The sequence below is a fragment of the Raphanus sativus genome, chromosome 7 (genome assembly GCF_000801105.2).
Source record: "Raphanus sativus cultivar WK10039 chromosome 7, ASM80110v3, whole genome shotgun sequence".
In the NCBI taxonomy this organism is placed as follows: Eukaryota; Viridiplantae; Streptophyta; class Magnoliopsida; order Brassicales; family Brassicaceae; genus Raphanus; species Raphanus sativus.
This window is the reverse complement of record NC_079517.1, coordinates 480,441-493,508: the sequence shown is the minus strand read 5'-3', so window position 1 is coordinate 493,508 and position 13,068 is coordinate 480,441. Positions and strand designations below refer to the sequence as shown.

At 42.8% G+C, this 13,068-nt stretch overlaps 5 protein-coding genes across 7 annotated transcripts; 1 reads left to right on the top strand and 4 right to left on the bottom strand.

Moving 5' to 3' along the window:
• Positions 1–100: 100 nt before the first annotated feature.
• LOC108817355 (60S ribosomal protein L4-1) lies at positions 101–1,838 on the bottom strand. The gene is made up of 2 exons (XM_018590021.2): positions 682–1,838; positions 101–359 (listed from the first exon to the last, which is right to left on the bottom strand). The coding sequence occupies exons 1-2, from the start codon at positions 1,822–1,824 to the stop codon at positions 246–248; spliced, it is 1,257 nt and encodes a 418-aa protein (XP_018445523.1). The 5' UTR covers positions 1,825–1,838; the 3' UTR covers positions 101–245.
• Positions 1,839–2,283: 445 nt separating this feature from the next.
• Positions 2,284–3,874, bottom strand: LOC108817354 (mediator of RNA polymerase II transcription subunit 4). The gene has a single exon (XM_018590020.2). The coding sequence runs from the start codon at positions 3,785–3,787 to the stop codon at positions 2,504–2,506; it is 1,284 nt and encodes a 427-aa protein (XP_018445522.1). The 5' UTR covers positions 3,788–3,874; the 3' UTR covers positions 2,284–2,503.
• Positions 3,875–4,013: 139 nt separating this feature from the next.
• On the bottom strand, positions 4,014–6,755 carry LOC108817357 (protein REVEILLE 4). Of its 3 annotated transcripts, none has more exons than XM_056990616.1 (9): positions 6,483–6,755; positions 6,018–6,075; positions 5,791–5,914; positions 5,542–5,700; positions 5,337–5,453; positions 5,139–5,248; positions 4,696–4,755; positions 4,377–4,542; positions 4,014–4,255 (listed from the first exon to the last, which is right to left on the bottom strand). In XM_056990616.1, exons 1-8 carry the CDS (start codon positions 6,668–6,670, stop codon positions 4,537–4,539), a joined length of 822 nt encoding a protein of 273 aa, XP_056846596.1. In that variant the 5' UTR covers positions 6,671–6,755; the 3' UTR covers positions 4,014–4,255; positions 4,377–4,536. The 3 variants fall into 3 exon arrangements, with proteins under 3 accessions (XP_056846596.1, XP_018445525.1, XP_018445526.1); XM_018590023.2 differs by having other exon boundaries at positions 4,377–4,520; positions 6,483–6,754; XM_018590024.2 differs by having other exon boundaries at positions 4,377–4,498; positions 6,483–6,753.
• Positions 6,756–6,946: 191 nt separating this feature from the next.
• Positions 6,947–11,337, top strand: LOC108817697 (pentatricopeptide repeat-containing protein At5g02830, chloroplastic). Its single transcript, XM_018590454.2, has 12 exons — positions 6,947–7,596; positions 7,683–7,770; positions 7,934–8,138; positions 8,301–8,408; positions 8,601–8,765; positions 8,863–9,453; positions 9,651–9,716; positions 9,812–9,892; positions 10,100–10,197; positions 10,313–10,523; positions 10,620–10,680; positions 10,862–11,337. The coding sequence occupies exons 1-12, from the start codon at positions 7,032–7,034 to the stop codon at positions 11,191–11,193; spliced, it is 2,571 nt and encodes an 856-aa protein (XP_018445956.1). The 5' UTR covers positions 6,947–7,031; the 3' UTR covers positions 11,194–11,337.
• On the bottom strand, positions 11,251–12,993 carry LOC108817698 (DNA topoisomerase 6 subunit A). The gene is made up of 2 exons (XM_018590455.2): positions 12,361–12,993; positions 11,251–12,189 (listed from the first exon to the last, which is right to left on the bottom strand). Exons 1-2 carry the CDS (start codon positions 12,895–12,897, stop codon positions 11,437–11,439), a joined length of 1,290 nt encoding a protein of 429 aa, XP_018445957.1. The 5' UTR covers positions 12,898–12,993; the 3' UTR covers positions 11,251–11,436.
• Between the last annotated feature and the right edge of the window lie 75 nt (positions 12,994–13,068).

The window sequence follows — 13,068 nt, the reverse complement described above, 5'->3', positions numbered from 1 at the left end:
ATTGTTTTCAGGTATTTAACTTTCTGAACCAAGCAGAACTATTTTCTCTTTGATTAAGTCTCACTACTGCTGATTATCAATTTTAGGGGGAAGAAGCAAAAGAAACTAATAAGTAATAATTGAACAGAGTTCAAAACATGTTCATACTCTTTAAGTTCAACGAAATAACAACTCCAGTGATTAAATCCAAGAAAAATGAATACCATAAAGTAAAAACCAAAAATCTTTGCCTAAACCGGATAGAACTACTGACTGGCTCCAAGCCACTTGGTGAAGTTATCAAACTCTGTGTAATCACTGTCTGAGATCATAGTCTTGTACCACGCCTTGCCTGCAGCTTTAATAGCTTGTGCCTCCTCCTAGAAGAGAGAACACAACAAAATAGTTAAGAAATGAGACAGCTTTAATAGCTTCTCTACAAAACTAATCTTCATCAATCAAAAAACAATTTCCAACAAATCACATCAACAAACAGATTATTTGCACTGCATACGAACTCAACAGAAGATACTACTTAATCAACACAGTATAGACTGCTTATCACAAAACTATAACAACCATCCACTAGAAGTGACTTAAATTCATATACCAAAACTTCAAACTAACTTAGTAACGTGCAGTGGGAAAGTACTAAACCAAACTTTACCCAAGGTAAAGAGAAAGGAGAGCGTTTGAGTTTACCTTAGTGACGGGTTTCCTCTTCTTCTCGAGCTTCTCCTTCTTAGACTTTACCCTCTGCGCTTCAGCCAACAAAGACATCCTCTTTGCCGTCTTAGCATACGGATTCAACTTAAGCATAACATTAAGGTTCTTCAACGGGTTCTTCTTAAGCACAGCTCTCTTCGCATCCTTCTTAATCGGCTTAACCACGCTCTGAACCTCATCGGAGTTGATAATCCTAGCAAGATCAGCGTTCACCATCTTCGCACGAGGCAAAACATAACCCTTCTTCATCTCAGACGGCTTCTCAAACGAACCATAGATAGACTCAAGCTTCTCAAAAGCAGACTTAGTCCAGATCACAAACCTCCCGAGATGACCACCAGGAGCTAACTTCAACAAGTTAAGCCTCTCCACATGACAAAGCTCAACACCAGTAATGTTCCTAAACGCTTTCACAATCTTAGCTCCTTCAGTTCCGTACACAACGAGAGGACCTTTCCGACAAACGTAACGACGGTTCCTCATCTTACCAACACCAGACCTAATCCCGATACTGTCCTTGGCCTTCTCGGCGTCATCGTAAGCACCGATCTGCTTCAAAACCTTGATCGCAGCGGAAGTCTTCTCCACGGCCTCAGCAGAATCGCTAACGACGAGAGGCATCTCGGGAACGTTCTCGATCTTGTGACCACGAGCCGTCACGAGAGAAGGAACAGCTGTCGCGGCGATGGCCGAGACGATCGCGTGCCTCTTCATGTTGACGTTGACGCGACGGTGCCAGCGTCTCGTGATCTTAGTCGGAGCGAACATCCGACCACCGCGACACATGTTTCCGAAGGCCGCTTGACCTGCGCGGTGGGTTCCACCACCGGGAACACGAGGGATACGGGACACGGCGCGTCCGGTTCCCCAGGACTCGGCGGAGGTCTGGTGACCGGCGCGTTTGGAGACGGCGTAAGGCTGACGGCTGTTGTTGGAGATCTGAGCGTGGACGAAGCTGACGATGTCTGGCCTCACGGGTGCGGTCATGACGTCCGGTAGACAGATGGTGGTGGATTGGTCGGTGGTCATGTCACCTTCGAGTCCTTGGACGGAGACTAGAGGGCGTGCGGCGGCGGCTGCCATTGTTTTGGAGGGAAAGAGGGTTTGGGATCGAGGCATTGCGTCAGGGTTTCTGACGAAATATATAGTAAATGGTTGAAGTATCTATTGTCTAAAATGCCCATAGGCCCAATTATAATAGAAAACAACTTGTATTTTATTGGGCATTTCCTCAAATTTTACTGGGCTATTTAACGAGTTGAAAATTGAAGATTTTTCATACTGATCACTGAATAATTTTATAGTATTAGTTAGTTTGGAAATGTATAATCTTTGTCTCTGATAGCTTAGTCCGAATAAATTTGAAATAAAGAATACTAGTATATAGTTCTATATGTAATATTTCTCTCTGATAGCAGCGTATGTGTGCATTTTACTTTGTGGAGGAATCTGTTGAACATTCTGAACTTCTGCTACAGAACATTTTTAATTTCTAAGTTCAACATTTTCACTTGTGATATTTTGAAACAAGATCTACAACGATCCAACTAACTTTGTAGCCGAAAGGGCATCATACGCTTTCATGAAAATTAGAACTTTTATTAGAAACACAGTAAAACTGACTCAAGAAAAAGATGCACTTTTGTAAACACAAAATGGAATCCATGTTTTGGTGGGAAAAGCCTCTGCAGACTTAGCAAGTAGGAACATTTTACATTAGTAGCACAAATTCAATCAAGAACTATCAGTAACATAGGACAACCATCCATTACCTTATATCGAGAATCATAATGTTTGATTATTCCTCGTCGTCTGAACTCTCCTCGCTGCTGTATTCACTGCTATCATCCTCCAAAATGTCAAGCTGAACCTCTCGGACATGTATGACGTCAGGCGGCCTGAGATGTCCCTGAGGAGGCCGCATTTGTTGCTGCTGCTCCTGGGCTCTAGGCGGAGGAACCAAATCAGGCGGTAACACAACAGGGTCTCCTGGTTTCCACCCAGGAGGTGGAGGTGGCAAACGCCAGTCTTTCGGCAGTTCCACAGGCATTCCCGGTTTCCATCCCGAAGGAACTGCGATATTCGGTGGAAGCAGGCCCTGAATTGCAGAGAGATCTGGAGGAGGTGGTGGCGGCTCAATGAGTGCTTCAACCTTCTTCTCGATGTTCTCAACTGTTTTCGGTAGACCGATGTCGAGATCAGCGAAGGCGTAGAGCTGAGAAGCTCTCATCTGCTCGTCTTGTGGAGCTGGTGGTAATGCACCACGGAGAGGAGCTTGCCCTGCACCGAACTCCGGAGGAGCAAACGTTGTGTAGCTGATCTTGTGAGCGTAAGCTAAGATGTCCTTTAGCTTGATCTGAGAAGACACTGTGGTGGTAGAAGAAGACTCTTCGTCATCGTCATCGTCTTCAGTTACAGTTTTGGTTCGTTTTGGTTTGCGGTAATCGGAGTAATCGTCGACGAGCATATCGAGAACGCGTTCTGCTTCCTTGAGCTTGTTGGCGAAGGCGAGAAGAGACGAATCTTTGGATTTGATCTCACGCGCGAGCTTCTGCTTGGCGTCCTGGAGATCGAGGATCTCTTGGAGCTCCGTGACGGCTTCGAAGAGCTGCGTCTGGAGGGAATTGAACTGAGAGAGGATCTCCTTGGTGGAGGAAGGATTAGGGTTTTCGAGCGGCGGAGGCGGCGGTAGCGAGTGCGAGTGCTGCGAGGAGAGGAACGAAGGGAGAGAGCCGCGGAAAGCGGAGAGCCAGTGCGCGCGATTGGGAGAGACGTCGAAGAGCTTGGACGATAAAACCGCCATCTGCTGGAGAAGAGCCTGCGCTCGGGGTAATGGTGGAAGGAGCGACAGCAAAGCGGACGAGGAGACAGCCGCTGAAGCTGAGGCCGAGGCGGCTACGGCGGAGGAGGAAGGTGGTAGGTTAGGAGGTTGTTGGATCTGTTGTTGGTGGTGGTGAGATTGGGAGGATGAAGAAGAGGTTGGATGGCCATGACGAGAAGGCGTTAGGTTTTGTACGGATGGAGAACCAGGGCCTGTTAACCCTAATCTCGCCGGAGATTGACCGATCTGATGCTGTAGCATCTTCGCCGCCGGCGAAAAGTTTGAGAGCAATCTAGGGAGAGTACAGCGAAGAACTTCCTATAGTCGCGGAATAACCCGAACTTTCAAAACCTTCGTTTCGGCTCAGAGGGTTCTAAAGCCTTCTTGGCTCAGATGATAACAATTCAATTTGTTTCTGGTTACCGTCAAACCGGGTTTTCGAATGATAAGAGAGGCTTCCTACGCAGATACAATACAACAGTTTGGGTTTAGTGGCATTTGGTATCTGATATTCTGATACATTTGCCTTTGATTTCAGTATATGTATAACAAAAAAAATACAAACGTAACTATAAATTACAAAAGGCATGAACAAATAAATAGATATCATTTTTACTACATACACACACATATAGAGATCTACCATTCACGGAACTGGTTCTGACCAAAACTGCCATATTCCCCTCTCGGTCTGCTATGTTCTCCTCAGACAACAACCGTAAGCAGCATCTGACACAACCCACCAAATGCAGAGATTAGATAGCTAATTGGAAAGCTCGTTAACCCAAACTTTAATACAAATGAGATCAGGAATGTACTAGCAGAGGGACGAGATCAAAACTACACTTACTTGATAGCTGTTGGAACAGTTGTTGTGAGAAAGAAGTTCCCAAGAAGATATATCACTTGTTTGGTTCTTGACCAGGGTTCCCGCACTGCCCCGCTAAGAGCTTAATTGTTCAGGACATTCCCCTGCAGCATCAGAGTATTCAGACTATTTCAAGGTTAAATTACATCTGTTCCACGAAAGTCAACCCATAAGTCAGCAGTTCATGTGTGTAATATATATCTAACAAAGCAATCAATCAATCCTCATTTTAATCGTTGAAATTTTGAAGAAGTAACCCAGACCAAGACAGAAATAGACTTATGATCAACTTAACACTTACAGCAGGTTCGAAGTCAGGGTTTGCCAAGTTCACTGTGAGGTTTCTCATCAGTAGCAGAACCTGCAAGGCATATTGCGATTAGTGAACGGTTACTAACAAAAAAGAACAAGCACTGACAGCAACAAATAGGCACCAGGTAACATAAAAACAAAAAACGAGCCAACGTTGTAAAATCCCGTTAATTGGCCAACATCTCCTTAGGATACATACATATCAAAAATAAAAAAAGACTCTAGAGATGCATGCTTATTAGTTTCAGCTGTCAGAGAGGGTTATTATGAAGATCAGTTCTTGTACAAGTCAGATTCATGGGAGGGAAACAACACAACGCCAGAGTATGGTTGCAGATACATATCAAGACACGCCTAAATGATGAATATATCACTGTCAGTCTGTCACACACATCATTTAACTTAAAGGCAATCAAGCAGGTTCTAACTCACAGTCTCGAAGTTTATAGGATCCATTTCCTTGAGCTTTTTCATGCGGCCTTTGCTGTCAGGATCGAAGACACTCCCAATGAAGTTATAAACTTCAGCAAAATCAGGAAGACCTGCAAAAAAAACAACAACCATTAGAACAATGTCTACCATAAAATTAGAAAAACTCAGAAGTAGTTCCACAACTGTTTGAATAATTACCGTGCATTGAGGGAGCTTGATTCCCCGTCTTCGAATCTGATAGTGTTCTGCTTGAGCTTCCTATACCAGATTCTGAAGGACTACCCCCACTTGTTGAGTCATTCGATTCAATAACATCTGAAACAATTAACATATTAAGCAAATGAACCTTCATCAGGTTGCCAAGCATCATAGGAAGAAAAAGAGTAGAAATGAGAATGCATGCCTTCTCCTCCACAAAGAGTAGCAAGTTCATCTTTTGGTAGGACAACCTCGCTTACGGCTATGTTAAGCAATGCAGAGGTATCATCATCCCATGAAGTATAGCCAGGCACGTTATTTATTTGAGTAGGAAATGCCATCGAAACGTGAAGCGACATTTGAGCTGCAAACAATTGAGAGTTTTAGTACAGATTGAGTATATCTTAACTTCATCTTTCCGCTCAATGAAATTTCTCATCATAAAGGAACTAACCATTCTTAGATGCCTTTTGAGGATATGGATGAGCAGCTTTGCGTTTAGGCCTAGGGGGTGGCACGTGTGCTAAAGTCCCGTTCTTCTGGACCTTCAAAAAGTATTTTTGTGCATGGCTCCTGATCTGTTGTAAATCAAGTAGGCACATTAAGATTGAGTTGGGGAAAAAGAGGCCAATGTATTCTATTGTATAACCCAAAAGCCAAAGCAGCAGCTTGATCTCAAACCTGAATTACTGTCTTTGAACCTACAAAATCTTCAATCTTTTTCCAGTCACGATCAAACCTAAGGACGCAATTTTTTTTGTCAGAGACCGTATCAGCAACAGAGTGTCTGAATAAAAGACATAGGCTTTTGCAATAAAAATCTCATCTTTTGAAACATGTTAAATACCTAAGATGACAAAGTAGCTTCTGCAATCTCCATCTGACTACAGATGATCTACTACATAGCCAAACTTTGATCTTATGAAACTTTATTTTAACCTTAAGGTCCAAATTAATAAATCGTTTAAGTCAGAACTCAGAGCCAGACCAAACCCACAAACCTTTCTCTGATTAGTGTATTATTAATCACATACTAAGAAGAAATGAAACAAAATTTAAGTAAATCAAGCTACAATTAGAGCTCAGGACGACATAAAAATCAGTAAATCAAAGGGGAGAGAGAGAGAGAGAGAGAGAGAGATTTACAATTGTAGAGCTTCGAGAAACTTGTCGTGCTCTCCTTCAGTCCAACTCTCTCTGGACTTGGTGATGGTGTAAGCTTTCCTCACCTTCTTCTCTGGAGCTTCCGAAGTCACCGTAGTCGTCTCTGTAAGATCTGTAGACGGTCTTTCTTCAGCTACAACCGGATTGCTTGACAGCGACAACGAAGTCATCGTTTTTTCTCAAGATAGCGATCGTTTAGAGAGAGAGAGAGAGAGAGAGAGAATGGACAGAGAGATGACGATTAACCACATGGCGGGCAAGAGGTGGGTGATAAATATGTGGAGACGGTTCGTTTCGAATTTCAGGCCATCCATTTGTTTCCCCTTTTCTTTTTCAATTATTAAATGCCAAACCGGTGTACTGTACCACCATAAACCCGGTCCGGTTCAGGAGTTGTAAGAACAGCCTCTCAAATCCAATCCAATCCAATCCAATCCAAATTGAGAAAAAAAAATTAAAAAAAAAATAAAAAGGAGAGAGAGTGAGCCACCAGTGATTGATGATGATGATGATCTCAACTGTTGGCGAGGAATGAGAGACCTTGTCATCGTCTTCGGCTCCTCCTCCTCCTCCGTCATAACCAATCCTCACCACCACCACCACCGCCGTCGCTGCTACGCCACCGCACCGGAGCACAACCGTAAAACTAAATACACTTCTTCTCTCACCAAGCAACTACACTCAGCTTCACTCTCCTCGTCGAACACTCTCTCAACTCACTTCCCTGACGCCGTATCATGGACTCCAGACGGCTCCGTAGAGTATTACGCCGATTTCGCCTCGAAGCTAGCCGAGGACGGCCGGATACAAGACGTAGCTCTCATCGCCGAGACCTTGGCTGCGGAGTCCGGAGCCACTGCGGCGCGATTCGCTTCGATAGTTGATTCTGATCTCTTAACGAAAGGGATACAGTTGAATCTTCGACAAGGGAAGGTGGAGAGCGTGGTTTACACTCTGAAGAGAATTGAGAAGGTAGGGATTGCTCCGTTGGACCTCGTCGATGACTCGTCTGTGAAGTTAATGAGGAAACAGTTTCGCGCAATGGCTAACTCTCTGCAAGTTGAGAAAGCTATTGACTTGATGGAGATACTTGCGGGTAGATACTATATGATAATATATCAATCTTGATGTTACATTTTGCTGTTAAACCAGTCTTTGAACCTCGGCTGATTGATATTTCAGGTTTCAGATTCAAAATCAAAGACCTGGTGGATCCGTTTGATGTCATCAAGATTTGTGTTGACATTTCTGATCCTCAGTTAGCTCTTAGGTAAGGCTTGTTTTTGTCTTCTCATAGAGTTATTTAGTTTGATGGTTCTGAAAATGCAGAATGTAACTGTTCTACTGTTGACTCTGGTCTTTGTTGAGTCAATAAGGCACAAGGATGCTTGGTAGAGTGTGTGTGCTAATGGTTTGATGAATATGCAATGCAGATACGCATGTCTTTTGCCGCATACAGAGATATTGCTTTGTAGGATTATTCTTGGTTTTGGGAAGAAAGGAGATATGGGCTCTGTAATGACAGCGTACGAAGCCTGCAAACAGATTTTAGATGCTCCTAACATGTATATATACCGCACTATGATAGATGTTTGTGGCCTCTGTGGTGATTATGTCAAATCGAGGTACATATATGAGGTAATTCCCTGATTATACCTGAGTTTTACATAAGTATCATTATTTAAATGGACCATTATGTTGCAACTACATAAGTCTATGCGTTCTCTTCTTTTTGGTGCAATTTACTTTTGTCGCCATCCTGCAACTGTGACTTGAAATTAACTCAAATTCTTGTGGCAGGATCTTCTGAAAGAAGACATTAAGCCAAATATTTTTGTTATGAACAGCCTAATGAATGTTAATTCCCATGATCTTGGGTACACACTAAAAGTATACAAGAGTATGCAGGTATGTCTTCTTTATATCCCTTGATAACGTTATGTAATTTAAGTGAAAATGTATGAGTAGGTGAACTGTCCTAGATAGTTATTCGAGTTGATAAAATGCTTTTTGCTGTTGGTTTTAGATATGAGTAGGTGAACTGTTTCAGATTTAGGAGTGCGTATTCACTGACCTTCAAACTCTACATGTCATGAGCAGAAACTTAATGTTACAGCTGACATGACATCCTACAACATACTACTGAAAACATGTTGCCTGGCTGGACGAGTTGATCTCGCCCAGGACATATACAAAGAAGCAAAGCGAATGGAATCCTCTGGACTACTCAAGTTGGACGCCTTTACATATTGTACTATTATAAAGGTATAAAATTAGCATGTTTGGTAAAGTTAGGCTACCATTTTTTATTATTTTTTTGCTTTTGTGTCCCTTGAGTCTCTAAATAATGCCTCAAGATCAGGTTTTTGCAGATGCAAAGATGTGGAAAATGGCTCTGAAAGTCAAAGAGGATATGCAATCTGTTGGTGTAACCCCAAATACTCACACATGGTCGTCGTTAATCAGCGCATGTGCCAACGCAGGTTTAGTAGAGCAGGCAAATCAATTATTTGAAGAAATGCTTGCATCTGGGTGTGAGCCCAATTCTCAATGTTTCAACATCCTACTGCATGCTTGCGTTGAAGCTTGCCAATATGATCGAGCCTTTCGTCTTTTTCAATCTTGGAAGGGAAGCTCAGCAAAGGAACCCTTATATGCAGATGATATAAGTAGTAAAGGAGGTTTTCTTAGCCCAAATAAATTAAACCATCATGGTCCAGGGTCTTTGGTGAAAAGCAATTCTTCACCTTATATCCAAGCTTCAAATATATTTTTCTTCAAGCCAACAACAGCGACATATAATATACTGTTGAAAGCCTGTGGTACCGATTACTATCGAGGAAAAGAATTGATGGACGAGATGAAGAGCCTAGGTCTTGCACCTAATCAAATAACATGGTCGACTTTGATTGATATATGTGGAGGTTCAGGCGATGTTGAAGGTGCCGTACGGGTGAGTTAACTCTTCTCTTACTTTTTTTTAACATTGTTCCGTCCTTGAGATGTCTTTCCTTAAAACAGAGAAGTCAAATTAAGGTGATCATACGTCCTGCTTCAGTTTATAAGCTTTGGATCCATATTAAGTATCATTTTAGAAATTGATGCAGAAATGTTATAAGTTCCCTAACAGGAGTTCTTCTTCCAGCACAGATTTTGAGAACTATGCATTCAGATGGAACCAGACCTGATGTTGTTGCCTACACAACAGCTATCAAGGTATTAATCTCTCTCTTAGTAGTGCTGACATTACTCCCTCGTTCTTAGTTATTGCTCAATTCAGAGGTATGAAGATTCAACATATTATCTTGCAGATTTGCGCGGAAAATAAAAGTTTGAAGCTGGCATTTTCTTTGTTCGAGGAGATGAGGAGATATCAGATAAAGCCAAACTGGGTAACTCTCCTTTATAGCTTTTTATGTTCTCTTTGTTGCTTTATACTTTAGCTCTAGCAAAATGATTCGACTGTTTATCCATCACGCCACCTTAGGGACCGAAATTAAGTATATAAAGTCTTGTATGCGGACTGCATTTACATAGGACAGGGAAAGCAGTTTATCAATTGATCTCAGCGTATCTGAGTCCAGAAATTTGTTTCTCAGGTGACCTATAATACGCTTCTCAAAGCGCGAAGCAAATACGGTTCTTTACTTGAAGTGCGGCAATGCTTAGCCATATATCAGGACATGCGAAAAGCAGGGTAAGTGCAATCAAGTTTTACGGTCTACTTTTATTTCTCGTCTTGAACGTTCTGCATTTTTAGAAAGTGAAGAGACGTTCCTCTCTTCTCACAAGCAAAACCAACAATATTGCAGGTATAAACCTAACGATCACTTTCTCAAGGAACTTATTGAGGAGTGGTGCGAAGGAGTCATTCAGGAAAACAGCCAAAGCCTAAACAAAGCAAGCGACCAGGAAGGTACTGACTTTGGGAGACCTGTAAGTCTACTCATTGAAAAAGTAGCTACCCACTTGCAAGAGAGAACATCCGGACACCTTGCAATTGACCTTCAAGGACTTACCAAGGTAAGCTAATGATGACAACCAATGAGGCATCGAAGTAGTTTTGAGCTTACAGTCCTGTCAATTCAACTCCTGAAGCATATGCTCATGTCTTAACAGGTTGAGGCTCGACTTGTTGTTCTAGCAGTTTTGCGAATGATCAAGGAAGACTATACGCGAGGTAAGAATCAATACACACAAACCAATACATCCTCTCTCTTGCATTTACTGTTTTGACTCAGTAACCACTTCAAATGGGACCATACAAGTATCAAACCACGGGAAAAGTTTAGACAAAATCACATGTATTTGACTTATATATAAAATGCACTATTGTAACTAACTGAATCTCTCTCTTGCAGGTGATGTTGTGAAAGATGATTTGGTGATCATCCTAGGAACCTGTGAAGCAAATACCGATTCAGGGAAGCAAGAGATTGATGTGAAAGATGTGCTAGTAAAGCTCCTAAAAGATGAATTGTCTCTTGTGGTTCTTCCTGCTGGACAAAGACCTGTGCTAGATATAACACAGGATGCCCGGCATGTGGATGATGATGCAGACCAAAATACAGAAGATACTTCAAAGAACACCAAGTGGATTGTTGGTATATCTTCAACGAGGAGGCCTGCAATTCTGGGGAGGTTGATGGTGACAAAGGCGTCGCTGCATAAGTGGTTGCTGCGCAAAAAGTAGTTGATTCTGACTGGTACATACAACTAATCATCTTTGTATTCTATGCAAATTTCAAACTAAATTGCAGAAAATAATGAGTAAAGATTGCAATATCTCGATTCAAACATTGTGTACATTCAGAATAAAGCAGCTTACAAATATCTTCTCAGTTCTGTTTAAACTCGTACAGCACAACTTAAAAACCAAATATCGATCTTTGATAAAGCTTGAATCAGTAAACTTGTCAAGACAGTAAGCTGAAGATCAGAGCCAATCCTGCTGCTGCAGTTTCAAGGGCAAGTAAACTTCTGATAAATACTGGAAACCAAAAGAACTCAACGCCTGAATCTCAGCCTTCTGCTTTGTCTTCACCATCAGGTTAAGTTCTTCGACCCACCCAGGATTCTTCTTCACGAAATCCTCCTCTAGCATATCTTTCCCAGTCTTGATATCCTGCTCAGTCATCGGCAACCTACACTGCTCAGGTATCTTGTACTTATCCAAATCGCTAGGCCTGATCCCAAGCCACTTAATATCAGGTGTAGTCAAGTTTGCACTATCGTAAGACATGTTCTTCGACCCGCACCCATAAACCGACAAGATCTTCAACCCGTAAGGATCACTATCCACCAAGGCAAGCACCGGAAGCTTAAGCTCCATTTTCATCTTCCTCAAGAACAGCCTCGTGGCTACATCGGGCTGGCCTTTTGCAGTGACGATGATGCAGGGGAAACGGTTGTAGAATCTGTCTTCAGCTAACCTTATGTAAGCTGCATCTTTCTCAACTAAGAGTATGAACATAGCATCACTCTGCATATCTCCAACCCGATCGATGTTAGGTGGAATAGCTTTCCCACCCATTCCCATCTTTGTGCAGTCTATCATGTCTCCGTTGTCACTGAATATGAGCCTTCCCACTACCACACCTTTCTCTGCTGCAATTACATTGAGGCTTGACCTTGTGCAGCCGAGCATACAGGACACATCGTCCAACACAGCATCACTCTGTGTCTGGTCCTGAAATTCAACAAGGTTGCAAATTGGTTCCAAAATATTCCAAAATTGAAACTTTTCTGTTCAACTACACAGAATCAAAGCCGGAGAGATTCGTTCGAATCGAAAAGTGACTATCTTTATTATCAAATCTGAGAGTTTGGAATGTGTAAAACTGAAAGGAAGAAACTTTACCTGGAAAAGCTTAACGTCGGTGTAGAAGAGATCACGCTTAGTGACATGAATGTTCCTGAGACAGAGCTGGTGGATAAGAGCGAGGATTCGTGTGGTGATGGTTGTCTTCCTGACAGAAGAAACTGATGCAAAGGGACGGAGAGTAGATTTGTCTTTAAGCACTATGCGGTCTAGCTCGGGAACATAGAGCTGGTTAGAGGCGGCGCGTGAGGGCACGCTGAAGGAGAATCCATCTCCGGCGAGGATGGAGCGGGCGATCTGAACGATGACCGTCTCTATCTCCGTCTGGACTGAGGAGAGGGAAAGATCTGCAACTTCACGGCAGGAGGATGAGAGAGAGAGGTCAGCTAGAGTCAGTGGCTTCGATGAGGACGAGGAGGAGGCGCCGCTGCTTCCGGCGGCGGCGGAGGTTAGAGAAGAGGAGATGTAGGATTTGAGAAGTTTAAGGATAACGTCATCTGATTCGAGTATGCTTTTGAAAGGAAGATCCTCCTCTTGGGCATCTTTAGATCGCTTTCGCTTCTTCTTATCGGCCATGACGGTGGCGGAGATGCGGCGGCGGAGAGAGTACTGCTGCTACTAACAATGGCGGGAAAATATTGCGCTAGGTTAAGTGGTTAACGTTTCTAGCGAGTGAAAGGCTATTTCTAGGTCAGTATAAGCGACTGTAGATACTACTAGTGAGCTGTCTAGTCAGGCAGACATAAC

Bases quoted from the DNA above. Each gene is read 5' to 3' on its own strand.
- LOC108817357 (XM_018590023.2), bottom strand. From the start codon at position 6,670: ATGACTTCGTTGTCGCTGTCAAGCAATCCGGTTGTAGCTGAAGAAAGA. The intron at 5,249-5,336 runs GTAATTATTCAA...TTTTTTTTGCAG, and splicing joins TCAAGCTCCCTCAATGCACG to GTCTTCCTGATTTTGCTGAA. The intron at 4,521-4,695 runs GTAAGTGTTAAG...ACCTTGAAATAG, and splicing joins ACCCTGACTTCGAACCTGCT to TCTGAATACTCTGATGCTGC.
- LOC108817697 (XM_018590454.2), top strand. From the start codon at position 7,032: ATGAGAGACCTTGTCATCGTCTTCGGCTCCTCCTCCTCCTCCGTCATA. The intron at 8,409-8,600 runs GTATGTCTTCTT...TGTCATGAGCAG, and splicing joins AAGTATACAAGAGTATGCAG to AAACTTAATGTTACAGCTGA. The intron at 8,766-8,862 runs GTATAAAATTAG...CCTCAAGATCAG, and splicing joins CATATTGTACTATTATAAAG to GTTTTTGCAGATGCAAAGAT.
- LOC108817355 (XM_018590021.2), bottom strand. From the start codon at position 1,824: ATGCCTCGATCCCAAACCCTCTTTCCCTCCAAAACAATGGCAGCCGCC. The intron at 360-681 runs GTAAACTCAAAC...TCTCTCTTCTAG, and splicing joins AGAGGAAACCCGTCACTAAG to GAGGAGGCACAAGCTATTAA.
- LOC108817698 (XM_018590455.2), bottom strand. From the start codon at position 12,897: ATGGCCGATAAGAAGAAGCGAAAGCGATCTAAAGATGCCCAAGAGGAG. The intron at 12,190-12,360 runs GTAAAGTTTCTT...GTTGAATTTCAG, and splicing joins CCGACGTTAAGCTTTTCCAG to GACCAGACACAGAGTGATGC.
- LOC108817354 (XM_018590020.2), bottom strand. From the start codon at position 3,787: ATGCTACAGCATCAGATCGGTCAATCTCCGGCGAGATTAGGGTTAACA.